This window comes from Capra hircus, chromosome 12 (genome assembly GCF_001704415.2).
Source record: "Capra hircus breed San Clemente chromosome 12, ASM170441v1, whole genome shotgun sequence".
NCBI lineage: Eukaryota > Metazoa > Chordata > Mammalia > Artiodactyla > Bovidae > Capra > Capra hircus.
The window spans coordinates 13,521,170-13,539,269 of NC_030819.1; the positions used below are offsets into that span (position 1 = coordinate 13,521,170).

Here is an 18,100-nt window from a genome sequence, read left to right on the forward strand (position 1 = left end):
CATTTATTGTAAAGCTGGTTTGGTGGTGCTGAATTCTCTGAACTTTTGATTATCTGGATAGCTTTTGATTTCTCCATCAAATCTTAAACAAGAGTCTTGCTGGGTGGAGTATTCTTGGTTTTACTTTCTTCCCTTTCATTACTTCAAATGTATCAGGCCATTTCCTTGTAGAATTTCTGTTGAGAAATCAGCTGATAGACTAATGGGAGTTCAGATCAGCTCAGTTCAGTCGTTCAGTCATATCCGACCCTTCACGACCCCATGGACTGCAGCACGTCAGGCCTCTCTGTCCATCACCAACTCCCAGAGCTTGCCAAAACTCATGTCTACTGAGTCGGTGATGCCATCCAACCATCTCATCCTCTGTTGTCCCCGTCTCCTCCGCCCTCAATCTTTCCCTGTATCAGGGTCTTTTCAAATGAGTCAGCTCTTTGCATCAGGTGGCCAAAATACTGGAGTTTCAGCTTCAACATCAGACCTTCCAATGAACACTCAGGACTGATCTCCTTTAGGATGGACTGGTTGGATCTCCTTGCAGTCCAAAGGACTCTCAAGAGTCTTCTCCAACATCACAATTCAAAAGCATCAATTCTTTGGCGCTCAGATTTCTTTATAGTCCAACTCTCACATCCATACATGACTACTGAAAAAAACCATAGCTTTGACTAGATAAACCTTTGTAGGCAAAGTAATGTCTTTGCTTTTTAATATGCTGTCTAGACTGGTCATAACTTTCCTTCCAAGGAGTAAGCGTCTTCTAATTTCATGGCTGTGGTCACCATCTGCAGTGATTTTGGAGCCCCAAAAGATAAAGTCTCTCACTGTTTCCACTGTCTCACCATCTATTTGCCATGAAGTGATGGGACCGGATGGCATGATCTTAGTTTTCTGAATGTTGATCTTTAAGCCAAACTTTTCACTCTCCTCTTTCACTTTCATCAAGAGGCTCTTCAGTTCTTCTTCACTTTCTGCCATAAGGGTGGTGTCATCTGCATATCTGAGGTTATTGATATTTCTCCTGGCAATCTTGATTCCAGCCTGTGCTTCATCCAACCCAGCATTTCTCATGATGTACCCTGCATATAAGTTAAATAAGCAGGGTGACAACATACAGCCTTGACACACTCCTTTCCCGATTTGGAACCAGTCTGTTGTTCTATGTCCAGTTCTGTTGCTTCCTGACCTGCATACAGGTTTCTCAAGAGACAGGTCAGGTGGTCTGGTATTCCCATCTCTTTCAGAATTTTCCAGTTTGTTCTGATCCATACAGTCAAATGCTTTGGCATAGTCAATAAAGCAGAAATAGATATTTTTCTAGAATTCTGTTGTTTTTTAGATGATCCATGGATGTCGGCAATTTGATCTCTGGTTCCCCTGGCTTTTCTAAAACCAGCTTGAACTTCTGGAAGTTCATGGTTCACGTACTGTTGAATCCTGGCTTGGTGAATTTTGAGCATTACTTTACTAGCGTGTGAGATGAGTGCAATTGTGCAGTAGTTTGAGTGTTCTTTGGCATTGCTTTTCTTTGGGATTGGAATGAAAACTCACCCTTTCCAGTCCTGTGGCCACTGCTGAGTTTTCCAAATGCCAGTTTTGCTGGCATATTGAGTACAGCACTTTCACAGCATCATCTTTTAGGATTTAAAATAGCTCAACTGGAATTCTGTCCCCTCCACTAGCTTTGTTCATTGAGATGCTTTCTAAGCCCACTTGACTTAGCATTCCAGGATGTCTGTCTCTAAGTGAGTGATCACACCATCATGGTTATCTGGGTCATGAAAATCTTTTTTGATCTATTTCCCTTGAAATGATGGGATCGGATGCCATGATCTTCATTTTCTGAATGTTGGGCTTTAAGCCAACTTTTTCACTCTCATCTTTCACTTTCATCAAGAGGCTTTTTAGTTCCTCTTCGGTGGTGAGACAGTGGAAACAGTGGGCAGACTTTATTTTTTTGGGCTCCAAAATCACTGCAGATGGTGACCACAGCCATGAAATTAAAAGACGCATACTCCTTGGAAGGAAAATTATGACCAACCTAGATTGCATATTAAAAAGCAGACACACTACTTTGACTACAAAGGTTTATCTAGTCAAAGCTATGGTTTTTCCAGAAGTCATGTATGGATGTGAGAATTGGACTATAAGGAAAGCTGAGCGCTGAAGAATTGATGCTTTAGAACTGTGGTATTGGAGAAGGCTCTTGAGAGTCCCTTGGACTCCAAGGAGATCTAACCAGCCCATCCTAAAGGAGATTAGTCCTGGGTGTTCATTGGAAGGTCTGATGTTGAAGCTGAAACTCCAATACTTTGGCCACCTGGTGCAAAGAGCTGACTCATTTGAAAAGACCCTGGTGCAGGGAAAGATTGAAGGCAGGAGGAGAAGCAGACGACAGAGGATGAGATGGCTGGATGGCATCACTGGCTCAATGGACATGAGTTCGGGTAGGCTCTGCGAGTTGGTGTTGGACAGGGAGGACTGGTGAGCTGTATCTCACGAGGTCACAAAGAGTTGGACATGACTGAGCAATGGAACTGAACTGAACTGAATTTTAGATTGTCAAGCCTTCAAATGTTATTTACAGAATGTTTTTAGAGACATTTCATGCTTGTTCACTGCAGTTAATTTCAGGCAGCTCTTCTACATTTCTATTAGATGGACATTCTGATACTTCAGAACTTCTCCTTTGGTAAAATATAGTTAAAACAGCCTGGGACAAAAATAGGATTCTTGGTTAGTTTTTATAAACTGTATATTATATTTTTAAAGCTGTTAAAGGCATAATGTACACAACAGAGCAAATACAACTCTCCTATAAATACTGCCCAATTAGCATTATTAAATGAATCATTTAAGTGCAGCAAACTGCTGGCTGGGTTATATAGTGGTATTGAGGGAGATGAAGAAATATATAGTTCTTGGTTAAGAGTTCTGAGTGAAGATAGAGAGCACTTACTTCATTAACGCCTGGCTGCTAGTAGCTGTGTTTATCAGGCAGGAAGTGAGTCTTGACATTTGACCTCAGTCATATCTGAGAGGCCTGAAGCTCTGAAATCCAGTAATTCTATCATCCTGCAGAACTTACTTGGAAATAATTTGGTGAAAAAGAAAGCCAAAATAGGTTGTAAGGACTTCAGAGGATTTTTGTGATAATAGTTTCTGTATCTAATGTTTCAGAGATCTGCTGCAGGACAGAGGTTTCATCTGTTGGCAGTTAAAATTCTCCCAGAGGTATGAGATGGAGACTGTGCATTTTGCCTTGAAAGATAGTTGAGGTGCACTGGGCCAGGAAAAATACCCTTCTTGGAGATAGTCGTGAATTCTTGTAGCAGAAGGAGTCCTGTGACAGGTGGTGTCCTGTTCCCTCAGAATCAGCAATTCTTACCTGGTCCACATCTCTCTGTGGCCACCCCACTTCCTGTGGTTCATGGTTTAGGAATCCTCAGAAATCATGAAGCTGGGTCCATGAGCATTTCTAGCAGACATGCTCCATAGCTTTCATCAGATGTGCAGTGTTTCAGAGTCACTTAGAGATATTTCTGCCTGTTAATTTCTCTACTGTTCATTCCTGACAGTGACTGAGCTGTTAGCCAAACTCCTATGTGATAGTGTGTGTTACATATGGATGGGATCCACAGCTAAAGGAACTAATCTGGTCTAGTTTCCCAGTACACTACCCCTGACTTTGATACTTAGGAAAAGTAAAGTATCAATTACACCCTGTTGCAAAGCATTTATGGTGGCTGTGGCAGAGGGGTTCCCTGGGGCCGTGTGTGAGGTGTGTCTACTCCTTCAAGGTCAGTGTCCTACCATATTTAGCAACAGGCAATGTGACTTGCCCCAAGTTACAGAACAGAACAAGACCTGGGATGAGGGGGCTCTCAAGTCCTGGACTTTCCTAACCAATTATGCTTTTTTTTAGACCATCTGTCCCAATTCATTCTTTCAGTCATTTGCTCATTTGTTAATCAATTCATTCAACTTCCAGTAATTTACATAATGTAATTTTGAAGTGGAGTTATTTTAAATGTTTTACTTTAATTATGGTTTGGTAAGAGAGAATTCCTGTAACTTTTAAAAACTCTTTGAATATTTAATGTATTCAGCATCCAGTGGAGCAGACAGTACCCAATCAAGGGCCCAGGCTATCAAAGGCTGGTTGGCCATCACTGTTCATATCAACTTAACACCAGCCCTACCTATGATGTTACTGGTTTATCTTCAGTAGCAGATATTTAATAGGGGTTTCCAGTGTGTCCAGTAAAATGGCTGCGTATCATAAATGTGTTGATATGAATTTTCTGAGTCTCTAGAACCTGGGTGAATCTGTCTCCAACATGTGTCTTTCTACCTGGTGTTGCTTGTGCCAACAGAATGAGGCTGAGTTCAGTTCAGAAGTAAAGGAAATCTTTATTCCTTGATCAGAGAATGGAGAGGTACGAGCTTGCACTCTAAAGTTCTTGTTCTCTCCCCTAAAGGCGGCCCTAAGAAAGGGTGCTTTACAGGTTTCTTGTCATTGCACCTGCCCCCCACCACCATCTCAAAGCCATTTCCCTCTAGGGACTCTGATCTGAAGAGTTAGGTGCAAGGCTTCTGCACGTAGTACTCTATAAGCACATGAAATTCGACTAACCTGAAAGGGAAAAAGGAGTTAGACTTTATCTCGTTTCCCAGATTCTACCAGAAAAGGCAATGGCACCCCACTCCAGTACTCTTGCCTGGAAAATCCCATGGACGGAGGAGCCTGGTGGGCTGCAGTCCATGGGGTCGCTAAGAGTCAGACATGACTGAGCGACTTCACTTTCACTTTTCACTTTCATGCATTCGAGAAGGAAATGCAACCCACTCCAGTGTTCTTGCCTGGAGAATCCCAGGGACTGGGGAGCCTGGTAGGCTGCTGTCTATGGGGTCACACAGAGTCAGACACGACTGAAGTGACTTAGCAGCAGTAGCAGATTCTACCTTTATTTCTTTATTTCTTTTTACTTTATTTTACTTTATAATACTGTATTGGTTTCACCATATATCAACATGATGAGCTTTGTTGACAATATGGTGGACCAGATGCTTCACTTTGAAACGAATTTTTCCAGGTTAGAAAACAACAGCTTAAAAATAAAAAGAGATATTGTTCAAAATATCAATAGAGACTGGAATTTGAGGACAAACCACTTATTTATAGTAGAAGAGCTTGTTTTATTGATTCACTCAGAATATTCAAGTGCCTTCTATTTGAGGTGTTCCAGTGAGGCATCTCCAGTGTTCTTGCCTGGAGAATCCCAGGGACGGAGGAACCTGGTGGCCGGCCATCTATGGGGTCGCACAGAGTCGGACACAACTGTAGTGACTTAGCAGCAGCAGCAGTGAGGCATTGGTCCAGGCACGGGGGTAACAGCAGTGAATAAAATAGACAAAAATCTCTGTCCTAGCAATATCTGTTATTGTTAGTTGCTAAGTCATATCCGGCTCTTTGCAACCCCATAACTGCAGGATACCAGGGTTCCCTGTCCTTCACTGTCTCCCCAAATTTGCTCAAACGCATGTCCATTGAGTTGGTGATGCTATCCAATCATCTCATCCTCTGTCATCCCCTACTCTATATTCTAATTTAATTTGTGTGAATAAAAAGAAGACAAGTGGTTGTTAGCCCCTGAAAGTAAAGAATGGAATTTAAAAGGGCAATAGTTATACATGTAGATAAGACAAGATCAATTTAAATGTTCTTGAGACAGAAGGTATAGATGATTCCCACTGGGTCAGTGACTCCTGAATGGGTTCTTTGCCTGGAATCACAAATGCTACTTTTTAAACCCGGTTGTATATAGTAGAGCAGAAACTTTATTCATTGATTAAGGAATAAAGGGAGAGCTTATGCTCAAAACACACCTTCTCCCAAAGGGGAGGTGGGAGTAGAAGAACTTTAAGGGATAGGAGGCAGGCATGTCACTGGGGCTCTAGGAAAGGGGCAGAGATTTCTGGGAACAGCCAGGTTAGCTGGAACATGTGCAGTCATCCACACTCCTTTGCACATGGCGGGAATTGTGCCTAGTCCAGTACAAATTCCCACCTTGGGTAGAAATCTTAACATGGTAATGAAGCAAAAATAACTTTCAGATAGTTCCAGTCTCATCTGTGCATGGCCATTCCTATAGTTAAGTCAGAGGTGGTTCAGGGTGGTTGGCCACAGCATATCTCTCAAAGCATAGCTGCAAAATATCTCTGTCAAATACTAGATGCTTTAAAAACAAACAGAGGTAAATTAGGGCAAAGATTATTTAGCTCCCAGGGGTGGGTATGGGTGACAGAAATGTTCAGTTTCTTCTTTGCTACTCAAAGTATGGTCCCTGGACCCAGCGACATCAGCATCACCGTAGAGTTGTTAGCAATCCAGAATCTCAGACCTCACACATGCTCTTGAGAATTTACATTTTAAGCAGATCCCTGGGAGATCTAAGGAAGAAATGAACATTGGTAGACTCCGTAGTGATCAGAATTAATCTTTCCAACTTTTCCACGTATTGACATGTACCAAGATGGTCATTAAGTGGGTTACATATCTTACAGTCTTACTTCAGTAAGAGCCACTTTAAAAATACTCATTTTACTAATATGTTTCCTATTTTTGTGTAAGAGTCCAGAAGCACAGAAGGCTTCATATCTTAGATTGTGTGTGAAATATGGTCCATGTTTACAAAAGATGTATAATCTAGACGTGAATTCAAGGCTAGTGGACATAGACAGTAGTTAAACCACCAAATAGATTATATTATACTATGTTCTGAGGATAGACCCAGGTCTCTGGTGGAATCTGAAAGGACACTGAAACAGTTCCTCATCAAACAAAGTGTCAGAAAAACTATGTCTTTAAATATGAGCGCTGCTTATGGCTTTGCTAAGAGCCTGTGGAGTCTTCTTCTGGGCCCCACTTGGTTGCAGGGTATCCTTGGTTCTCAGCTATAAACATAAAGATTGAGGGTGGAGTAATATGCTGGCAACAGTAAAATGTATCAGTTGAAAGCACAGTGTTATAAATTTTTTAAAGAAAATAGTGGATAGGTGGGGGTTGGAGTGCATTTTAGGCAACCAATAGCAACCCCAAAGGACATTGCCATGTTTAAAAACAATTAAATCAGACCAGAGGGGGAAAAAAAAAGAGAAAACCCAATGAGACCATTGGTGCTCAAAATTTTAGATCTGAGTTTCAAGAAAAGATGTATTTCTGTCAGCTTTTAAGATGACAAAACTCTGCAGTCCTTGTGAAAACAAGTTCTCACTAATAGTTTCTTCCTAAGTAGTAATTTGAAAATTTAACTTTACAATAACGTCTCATTTCCCCAACTAATTTTAGTATGCAGTCTTTTGTTCTACCTGTGGTGACTGTTCTAGTCGAGGCTTTTGGGTGGCTAGTGGCAGAATCTATCCAGGTTAGTTCAAAGGAAGAGGGCTTGATGGAAAGGAAATGGGCGTCTTGCGCACCTGGAGCAATGCTGACTTTCCTGGAGTTAGGAACTGGGGTCCTCATGGGTACTGGAGCCACTGTCACAGGATGCGTGCATGTGCCCAAGCTCCCTGGTCTCTCACCTTTGCTGGGTGTGGTGACTCTGCTCTACTCTTCTGTTTTTTCCTGGCCTTATAATTCTCAGGAGGGGAAATCAGAATGACTTGGTGGCTAGTCATGGGTTAGGATCCCCTGGTACTTTGCTCCATTAGCTGTGGTCAAGGCTCTAGCAGTTTCCTGGGAGAGGAGTAATTATTCCAAGCCTGTCTGATAAAGTTAAAGGAGTTCAAGTGAGTGGAAGATTCCTGGGAGCTATATTTGTTATCAAGAGTCTCAGGAAAAGAAAGGGCTAAGGTTGAGATCTGGACAGGGTGGGTGGTGACTGAGGACCTTCTTAGTGGGTGAACAGAGGGGAGAAAAAAACATTTTATCAGAATAAGGGTACACAATCAAGAGTGATTACCTCAAGGGAGGTAAGATGGGCACTATCCCTAGTGAAAATAAGAGGCAGCAAATGATATTGTAGGAAATTTCCCTGAAAAGTGAGGTTCCTTGTCTCCTCTCTCTGCAGGATGGCTTGGCAGTAGCACCCACCCCATGATGAAATATTGTATGCTTAATACTATTGCATCATCCTGAGCAAGGTGGGACCTTATCTCCTCCAACATCAGAAATTTGGTCTACAAACGAATTTGAATACTTCTGTTTGCTATAGAACCCCCTTCTTGAATTGCCATCTCTAAGGTGAACATCCAGATGAATGAAAAGGGCTCTGTTTGCAAGGGATGGACAATAAGGGAGACAGAGGGGGTGTCTTTTCCTCTACTTCTCTTTCATTCTCCAAGGCAACTCTGTTAAATCTCAGATGCTTCCCAGGATAAAATTTGGGAAGACTAGGCCTGGTTATCTTTCATGCCCTTCAAAGCTCTAAAGTCCTCAAACGACAATAAAAATAACACCTTTCACATGAGAGGTGGCAAGACAACACAGAAGAACTATACAAAAAAGATCTTCATGACCCAGATAACCATGATGGTGTGATCACTCACTTAGAGACAGACATCTGGAATGCGAAGTCAAGTGGGCTTAGAAAGCATCCCTATGAACAAAGCTAGTAGAGGTGATGGAATTCCAGCCGAGCTATTTTAAATCCTAAAAGATGATGCTGTGAAAGTGCTGTACTCAATATGCCAGCAAATTTGGAAAACTCAGCAGTGGCCATAGGACTGGAAAGGGTGAGTTTTCATTCCAATCCCAAAGAAAGGCAATGCCAAAGAACACTCAAACTACTGCACAATTGCACTCATCTCACATGCTAGTAAAGTAATGCTCAAAATTCACCAAGGTAGGATTCAACAGTACGTGAACCGTGAACTTTCAGATGCTCAAGCTGGATTTAGAAAAGGCAGGGGAACCAGAGATCAAATTGCCAACATCCATTGGATCATCTTAAAAAAAAACAGAGTTCTAGAAAAATATCTCTTTCTGCTTTATTGACTATGCCAAAGCATTTGACTGTATGGATCAGAACAAACTGGAAAATTCTGAAAGAGATGAGAATATCAGACCACCCGACCTGCCTCTTGAGAAATCTATATGCAGGTCAGGAAGCAATAGTTAGAACTGGACATGGAACAACAGACTGGTTCCAAATCGGGAAAGAAGTATGTCAAGGCTGTATGTTGTCACCTTGCTTATTTAACTTATATGCAGAGTATATTATGAGAAATGCTGGGTTGGATGAAGCACAGGCTGGAATCAAGATTGCCAGGAGAAATATTAATAACTTTAGATATGCAGATGACACCACCCTTATGGCAGAAAGTGAAGAAGAACTGAAGAGCCTCTTGCTGAAAGTGAAAGTGGAGAGTGAAAAATTTGACTTAAAGCTCAACATTCAGAAAACAAAGATCATTGCCTCTGGTCCTATCACTTCATGGCAAATAGATGGGGAAACAGTGAGAGACTAGTTTTTGGGCTCCACAATCACTGCAGATGGTGATTGCAGCCGTGAAATTAAAAGATGCTTACTCCTTGGAAGGAAAGTTATGACCAACCTAGAGAGCATATTAGAAAGCAGAGATTCATGTTGATGTATGGCAAAACCAATACAGTATTGTAAAATAAAGTAAAATAATAAAAAAAAAGCAGAGAAATTACTTTGCCAACAAAGGTCCATCTAGTCAAAGCTATGGTTTTTCCAGTAATCATGTATGGATGTGAGAATTGGACTATAAATAAAGCTGAGTGCCAAAAAATTAATGCTTTTGAGCTGAGGTGTTGGAGAAGACTCTCGAGAGTCCCTTGGACTGCAAGGAGATCAAACCAGTCCATCCTAAAGGAAATAAGTCCTGAATATTCATTTGAAGGACTGATGCTAAAGCTGAAGCTCCAATACTTTGGCCACCTGATGCAAAGAAGTGACCCATTGGAAAAGACACTGATGCCGGGAAAGATGGAAGGCAGGAGGAGAAGGGGATGACAGAGGAAGGGATTTTTGGATGGCATCAATGACTCGATGGACATGTGTTTGAGTAAGCTCTGGGAGTTGGTGATAGACAGGGAGGCCTGGTGTGCTGCAGTCCATGGGATCGCAGAGTCAGACATGACTGTGCGACTGAACTGAACTGAACTTCGTAATTTAGATGGTATCTGCATACACATAATCTCTTTCATCTTCATGATCTTTTATCCTGTGATTTTCATCATCTCCCTTTTACAGATGAGGGATTTTCCTCTCAGTGGAGGTTGAATGAGTTACCTAAAGGCGTCTTGCTGCTGAAGGCCAGAGGAGGACCATTACTTGGCGGTTTTCCACTGGTGGTTTCCTATGAATATTTCTGTTGCTCTTTTAGTTTCATAACCTTCTTTGAGCAGCCACCGTATTGATGACCTATTCTAACAGCAATTAAGTTTTGTTAATTCTAACAAAAACAAAGAAAATATGAAACTTCGACTTCTATAGCTTGAGGTCCTATTCTCAGGCTCACCCAAGCTGAATTAGTTTATGTAGAATGATGCAGGAAGTCCATGCTGGCCCACCTCCCTTAGTGGCTCTCTCATGCACACAGGGATCCTTTTCAGCCTGGTGATCATCTCCAGGCTTTACTCCTCTTTGGCCAGGTTTTAATCCATGCCCCAGCATGGCATGTTTGCTATGCCTCTTTGGAGAGACTGTGCTTCTTTTTCAATATGTTGCATGGATATAGATCCAACTTCTCAGTGGGACAGTGAGTCTTTTATTATCCTCCCCACCCTACCCCTCTACACTTCACTGAACTCAAAGCTTGGCTTTGGCACTGCACTCCTGGCATCTGACTTTCTGAAGGGCTGTCAAACCAATGGAAGATTCTTTTCAAAAAAATTAGGTTCAGGAACCATTAATGAAGCTAACCATGGACACGTATAAAGAAGTTCACAATATTGAAGAGTCACAGAACATATCTGCTCTTACTTGCAAGATCAGGTGTGGCGTGACCTGATATGGAGTTTTTTTTTTTTTCTGATGACTAAAAGTTATGACCAACTTAGACAGCATATTAAAAAGCAGAGACATTATTTTGCCAACAAAGGTCCGTCTAGTCAAGGCTATGGTTTTTCCAGTGGTCATGTATGGATGTGAGAGTTGGACTGTGAAGAAAGCTGAGTGCTAAAGAGTTGATGCTTTTGAACTGTGGTGTTGGAGAAGACTCTTGAGAGTCCCTTGGACTGCAAAGAGATCAAACCAGTCCATTTTAAAGGAGATTGGTCCTGGGTGTACTTTGGAAGGAATGATGCTAAAGCTGAAACTCCAGTATTTTGGCCACCTCATGCGAAGAGTTGACTCATTGGAAAAGACTTTGATGCTGGGAGGGATTGGGGGCAGGAGGAGAAGGGGACGACAGAGGATGAGATGGCTGGATGGCATCACCAACTCGATGGACGTGAGTCTGAGTGAACTCCAGGAGTTGGTGATGGACAGGGAGGCTTGGTGTGCTGCGATTCATAGGGTTGCAAAGTGTCGGATATGACTGAGCGACTTAACTATAATTATATAAGACTAGTTCTTTGGTAAAAAAAAAAAAAGCCCTCAAAAAGACAAATACTATGTCACTGGTGAACCGCAGAAACCTTAGGCACCTTAGGCTGAATGAAAGAAGCCAGACCCAGAGACCCCATATTATACAATTCCATTTGGATGTTATGTTCTGAAAAGCAAATTTATAGAGAAAGAAAGTAGAGTAGTGGTTGCCTGAGGGTGGAAGGGGGATAGGGAATCACTGTAAATTGCAGGAGAGATCTTAATTGGAGCATAAAAATATCTTAAAACTGACTTTTGATAGTGGTTGCATCACTCAGTAAAGTTACTAAAATCCAGTCCAATTGAATTGTGCACCTGAAATGGGTGAATTTTATGAGATGTAAAATATACCTCAGTAAAAATATACCTTGATATTTTATGATACATAAATATTTAATTTTTGTTGCTTAAAAAGATAGAGCAAAGACCAGATGTAGGAACTTCAAAGTTTTAAGAAACAGTTTGTTTATAACTAAGCTGAGACATTCTAGTTGCGGGTCAGGTGTCAGAATTTTAAAGGTGACTGAATCTAACTTAGAGTATAGACTCGGTCCTTAAAATACAATCATCATGAATTTGTATTTTGACAAGTTCAATGGCATCTTTTGTGATATTCTGTCTTGTGGACAAGACAGAAAACTGTGAACCAGAGCAGTTAGGAGGACACTGATTGGTTCTTGGATATCATGGTCTTCAAGGGGGGTTTTCTCTCTACCCTTGTTTCTCTCTGCCTTTCTCTCTTCCCTTCCCCTGATCCTCTCTATCACCCCTTTCTTCCTCCTCCTCCTTGTCCTCCCTCTACTTTACATTTTTACACAAATAATAATACACAGTGTAGAGAAATAAGAATGGGCAGAAAAAAAATTAAAGTTGCACGTAATACATTACAGACTTGTTTCAGACTTGCTCAGATGACTTTATAAATATGCCACATTCAACAGATTGATGCACTTACTGACTCCTGGGGATGTAATCCCAGACATGGATTTTCTGGGTCAGAAGGGATGCACTTAGAGTAGTTTACGCATATTGTTAAATTGTTCCCCCCAAATCTACCTGTGCTTACAGATGGAAGTGATGTGTCCAAAACATGATCTGGCCTCTAGAATTTACTGCGGTTGTAGCTTTGTGACTGTCTATGCAGGATAAGGGGAGGTGGTGATACCACTTTACCCTAAAGTAATCAAGACTTGGGCACAAGGCATTAACTGACACTGGCTGTCTGGGTCTGGTCAAGAGACTGCAGACAGTATAGGACCATGCGTTATGAGGGATCATTGAGGCACCAAGGAAAAGTTGCTACAAAGAATATGATTCATTTCACTCAAGTATTTGAAAGGCTGTCATATCAAGAGAAATTAGATTCACCTTATACAGTTATAAGGGCAGAATAAGTAAGGATGTTTTAGGAAGACAAGATTCAGTTAAATGTAAGAAATCCTCTAACACAGACCAGTCTGAAAATGGATTGGGATCCCCCTGTTCATCTGAATCCCTCTTCCCTCTACATCCCTGGAGATCTTCCATCAGGGACCTCATGTTATTTGGATGAAGAGTTATGGCATGTATGTGAAAGGAATTCATGATAAGGATTTAATATTTCATTTGGAGACTTCTGAGAAAACTTTATGACTACAAGGCTGTGAACTTGAAATCACAGCTGTAGTTAAAGTGTGCTCAGTAGCTCAGTTGTGTCCATTTTATGACCCCATGGACTGTAGCCCACCAAGCTCCTTTGTCCATGAGATTTTTTCAGGCAAGAATACTGGAGTGGGTTGCTATTTACTCCTCTAGGGGATCTTCTCGAATCAGGGATTGAACTCCTGTCTCTTGCTTCTGTCTATATTGGCAGGCAGATTCTTTACCACTGAGCCCCTTAGGAAGCCCGGTTTATCCCAAAGCCAGAGGAAATATTCTGCAAACACCATATGTTCTCTTAATGTTTCTTAGAGCAAGGAAGAAACTGTTGAACTTTCTGATCTCACATTTTTTTACACTCAGCTCACTGGTGAATAAGTGCTTAGTTTTTTGATGATCTTTGATATTAGGTTCAGTTTGTGTAGTCACCATGTGGGGAGATGTTTTTTCTCATTGTTTCTGTTCTTCTTGTATTCTACACTCTTTGCCAACCCTTGGTCTCTCAGACCTTAAGGCTCACATATCCGGTGAAAGGTAAAGGGGTAGTTTTTACATACTGTTCACTTTATTTTAAAAAATTTTCAGTACTGCCTTCAACACTTTCTAAGCCAAATCATACTTGTAGTGTTTCTGAATCTTGCCAATGTTAAAAAGTTGCATTTTTCAAAGAAATTACAAGTATTTAAACCACACTTTTAACATTTTTGACATATATTTTATTTATTTCAAAATCGATACTTTGAGAAGTATAAAAATGACCAGAGAGGTCACAACTTTTGTAAGAATATCTGCAAAACTGCCCATCTGATTTTAATGTTCCTGAAGCACAACTGATTAAATAATAACCCAGTTTCTTGCCCCTCTAAACCGCCTGGACAATAGCAGAAAGGGTGTCACCTGCCAGCTTGGAGGGTATGCAGACTCTCTGGCTCCCCCAGCACTCCTGAATCAGAATCTGCATTTTACCAAGTTTCTCCTGCAGCTCCTGGTGGACTTTCCCAGGGGACGTGATGCTGCAGAACCTGGGGCTCAGAGTCATCATCTCACACTGGTGGTAGAGCACCTGGTAATCTATGTGGCATCGTGACTGGGTTCTTTCACCTGCATGAGCCTGTTAAATCCTGAGATTTGCCCTCTAAAGCAGGCATTCCTAGAGGCTCAGAGAAGTTGTCACTGGGCCTGCAAAAGTGTCACTGAGAGACAGTTTCTGGAGTCTGTATTTCCTAAACCTGAGAAAGGAAAATTGAGACACAGGCTGTGATAGCCTGGCTAAGGGTGAAATATTCCAGCAGCCCCAGCCCCTGGCATGGGCACACCCTGTGCTTCTGTCAGCCAGGTGCCCTGTGGAGGACAGCAGAGCCACAGTCAGGCCACAGAAACACAGCCCTCAGCTGCTGCTCATTCACGGTCCAGCTGTGGCTTGCTGTGCAGGCCTTCGGAGGAAGTCATCTCTGACAGGTCAGGAAGAACAGGTCAGGTTCCCATGTCTCATCTGCAGGCTGGCTTCCTGGAGTCTCATTTATAAAAGAAATTCAGGGGTCTAGGTAACAGGACTTGCTACACCAAAGTCGTGTGTGTGCGCGTGCTTATGTGTAGCTTCAATTTTTTAAAATTTGATCATTAAAGGACTAGATATTCATTAGAAATTAGTTCTAGTCTTCCAGTCTTGCAGCCTTTAGGATATACGGTTTTTGTGGATTTTGAGAAGGGAAATAAAATCAATAATGATAAGTGATCTTTAGTCATTACATAATATTGCCATTTTCCTGCCTACGTCCCTCTGGTCTTCTTAGATGCTTAAGCATAAGTCTATGTTTGTCACATCTGGTACACCTGTGAAAATAATGACATTACCATGATAGTAAACTCACAACATGAAGACTACAGGAACCTATAATTTCCTGAAATGTGAGTTGTTGTGAACCATTTTGTGGGAAAAAAATTACAGAGAGATAATAATAATGTTTATTTTAAAAGTATCACATCAAAATTAATCTTGACAACTAAAGCAAAATTAGTATAATGATTGAGATTAATTGAAGTATTTTGCAAGTGTTTATTTACTGACTTAGCACTTGGAATGGGTCTTAGATAGGATGGATCTAAAAAGGGAGAAGATTCTCAAATTCACCAACTCTTCTTGATGCTGCCAAGAAGATTCCCCCCATTCTTTTAAAAATCAGGGCGCAATTTCTACATCCCACCCACTGCTATTTGGTAGAATTTTATCTCTGTTTAGATATCATCCTATTTTCTCCTTCTTTACCACTGACATCAGCTTATTTCATATGACTCTATAATAAATGCATATAGTTTAAAAATATTGTTTTGGTTTGCTCATGAATTGTTTCTCTTAAAGGGCTTACTTGGGGAAGTAATTTCTTGTGTCCTGTTCTTGCAGGAAGAATTTTGAATCGTTTCTCTAAAGACATTGGCGATATGGATGACTTGCTGCCCCTGACATTTCTTGATTTCATCCAGGTAATGTAATAGTCCTGTCAGAGTTCTCACAGGGAGAGCACAGAGTCTGTTTCTTAAGGTCTTTTCACAGGGGCTGAGGGTGATCCTTTCAGCCTGACAATGTGTCCTGTTATCTTAAGTGAAAGGTCATGTTTGTAAGAGAAAGGTGCAGTTGTGATTGGGAGGCTGAGTTAACATGAGCAACACCTGGGGCAGGAGTGTCTACACAGTCACGTCAAGGTTGGTCTGAGGCAGTGACATGCTGGGTAAGTGGTTCTCCCTCTGCCTTCCAGGTGTCTGGCATGGATTCTCTTTACTGTGAGGGCATTTAATAACAGAATCACCTCGCATGGAAAGATAGCCTAGATGAACTAAATTATGTGTCTTATGACCACAGAAAAGAGAAAGTATGGATTGCTCAGTCATTTCTGATTCTTTGTGACCCGATGAACAGGAGCCACTAGTCTCTTCTGTCTATGGAATTCTTCAGGCAAGAATACTAGAGTGGGTTCAGTTCAGTTCAGTTCGGTCACTCAGTCATGTCTGACTCTTTGCAACTCCATGGACTGCAGCAAGCCAGGCCTCCCTGTCCATCACCAACTCCCAGAGCTTGCTCAAGCTCATGTCTGTAGAGTCGGTGATGTCATCCAACCATCTCACCTGCTGTCATTCCCTTTTCCTCCTGCCTTCAATCTTTCCCAGCATCAGGGCCTTTTCCAATGAGTTAGTTCTTTGCATCAGTTAGCCGAAGTATTGGAGCTTCAGCTTCAGCATCAGTCCTTCCAATGTATATTTAAGACTGTTTTCCTTCAGGATTGACTGGTTTGATCTCCTTGCAGTCCAAGGGACTCTCAAAAGTCTTCTCCAACACCATAGTTCAAAAGCATCAGTTCTTCGGTGCTCAGCTTTCTTTTAGCCATGCCCTTCTCCAGGGGTTCCTCTTGTGAGCTCCTAGGGAAACCCATTACCACAGAAGACAAGTATTTGTTGTACCATTTTTTTTTGATAAGACCAGGTGTGGTTACTTACAAAGAAAAGATTAATAAATGATAAGTTGAAAAGTAATAGCTGAACAAGGAAAATAAAGAGCAGTTATTGAGGATACAAAGCCTTTAAGCCAATAATTCAAGAAAGGGATCAAAGTAATCTCAGAAAATGTCTTTTTTGTTTTTGTAAGAATTTCTTTTTAAGTGGCAATTGCTCTGTTGTAAGGTGTCTTTAAAACAAAAAGATAGAAATACCATAGACATACCTTCTATCCAGCCTTTGTTTTGTCTGTGAACTTGAGATTCTAAAGAACGGTGTTGGGTCCTCTCAGCTCTCATCTCCTCATTTAGAATGCTCATTTGGAATGCTTTTTTCTTGTGGTTTAGTTCTGTGTGCTTTTTAGTGATTCAAGCTGTGGCAACTTTCCACGTGTTCATTTTGGAAGTGAAATGCATTTATCAAAAGCTACACACAGAAATGCAGCAATGAATTTCTGTGCAGTGCAACCTATGGGCAAAGGCTTCCACTGTTCCCAGTGAGAAGTAAGCTGAGTCTCAGAGGCAGAGTACTCTTACTGCAAAGATATATCTTTTTAGTTTTTCTTTTCTGCAAACTTATTTTATAAAGGTGTCCTGTTGGGTTCAGCTATGTTACTTATCCTCAGAAGCAGTCTTTCAGTAAAGAGGTGTCACATTTTGACAGTGATTGCTAATTACTTTGAAAAGATTTTGTGAAAGTTCTGTTCCTTAGCTACAACAAGCTAGGCCAAGGTTGGTTTTCTAAAGCTGGCTGGCCTGCTGTGTGCTTAGCACATGGTTCATTAGCCCTTATAATCAGAATCAATTGCATGTTTTTTGTATGATGTAGGACAGGATAGATACTGCCGATTTTGGGATAAAACAGTCTCAGTAATGAGGAGAGAAAGCTTCAGTTTCATTGATTTTGACTCCCAGCTCCTTTGTACTTCCATTGATATCAATATACCAGTTCATGGTGCATGAAATAGAAAATGTCAAATCGATCTTATCTTTGGAATATCTTATTGAATAATCTTGTTTGGTTTAGTTAATTAAAAGGTCTACCACTTTTTTCATTCAGTTCAGTTCAGTTCAGTCGCTCAGTTGTGTCCGACTTTTTGTGACCCCATGAATCGCAGCATGCCAGGCCTCCCTGTCCATCATCATCTCCTGGAGTTCACTCAGACTCACGTCCATCGAGTCAGTGATGCCATCCAGCCATCTCATCCTCTGTCGTTCCCTTCTCCTCCTGCCCCCAATCCCTCCCAGCATCAGAGTCTTTTCCAGTGAGTCAGTTCTTCGCATGAGGTGGCCAAAGTACTGGAGTTTCAGCTTCAGCATCATTCCCTCCAAAGAAATCCAAGGGCTGATCTCCTTCAGAATGGACTGGTTGGATCTCCTTGCAGTCCAAGGGACTCTCAAGAGTCTTCTCCAACACCA

General features: G+C 41.4%; 1 protein-coding gene across 1 annotated transcript in view; it reads left to right on the forward strand.

Annotated features, from left to right (window-relative positions):
- LOC102187779 (multidrug resistance-associated protein 4-like) overlaps window positions 1-18,100 on the forward strand; it is a 210,362-nt gene that overhangs the window by 94,995 nt on the left and 97,267 nt on the right. Inside the window, 1 exon segment of the mRNA XM_018056290.1 lies at window positions 15,598-15,677. Coding sequence (XP_017911779.1) covers window positions 15,598-15,677 — 80 coding nt within the window.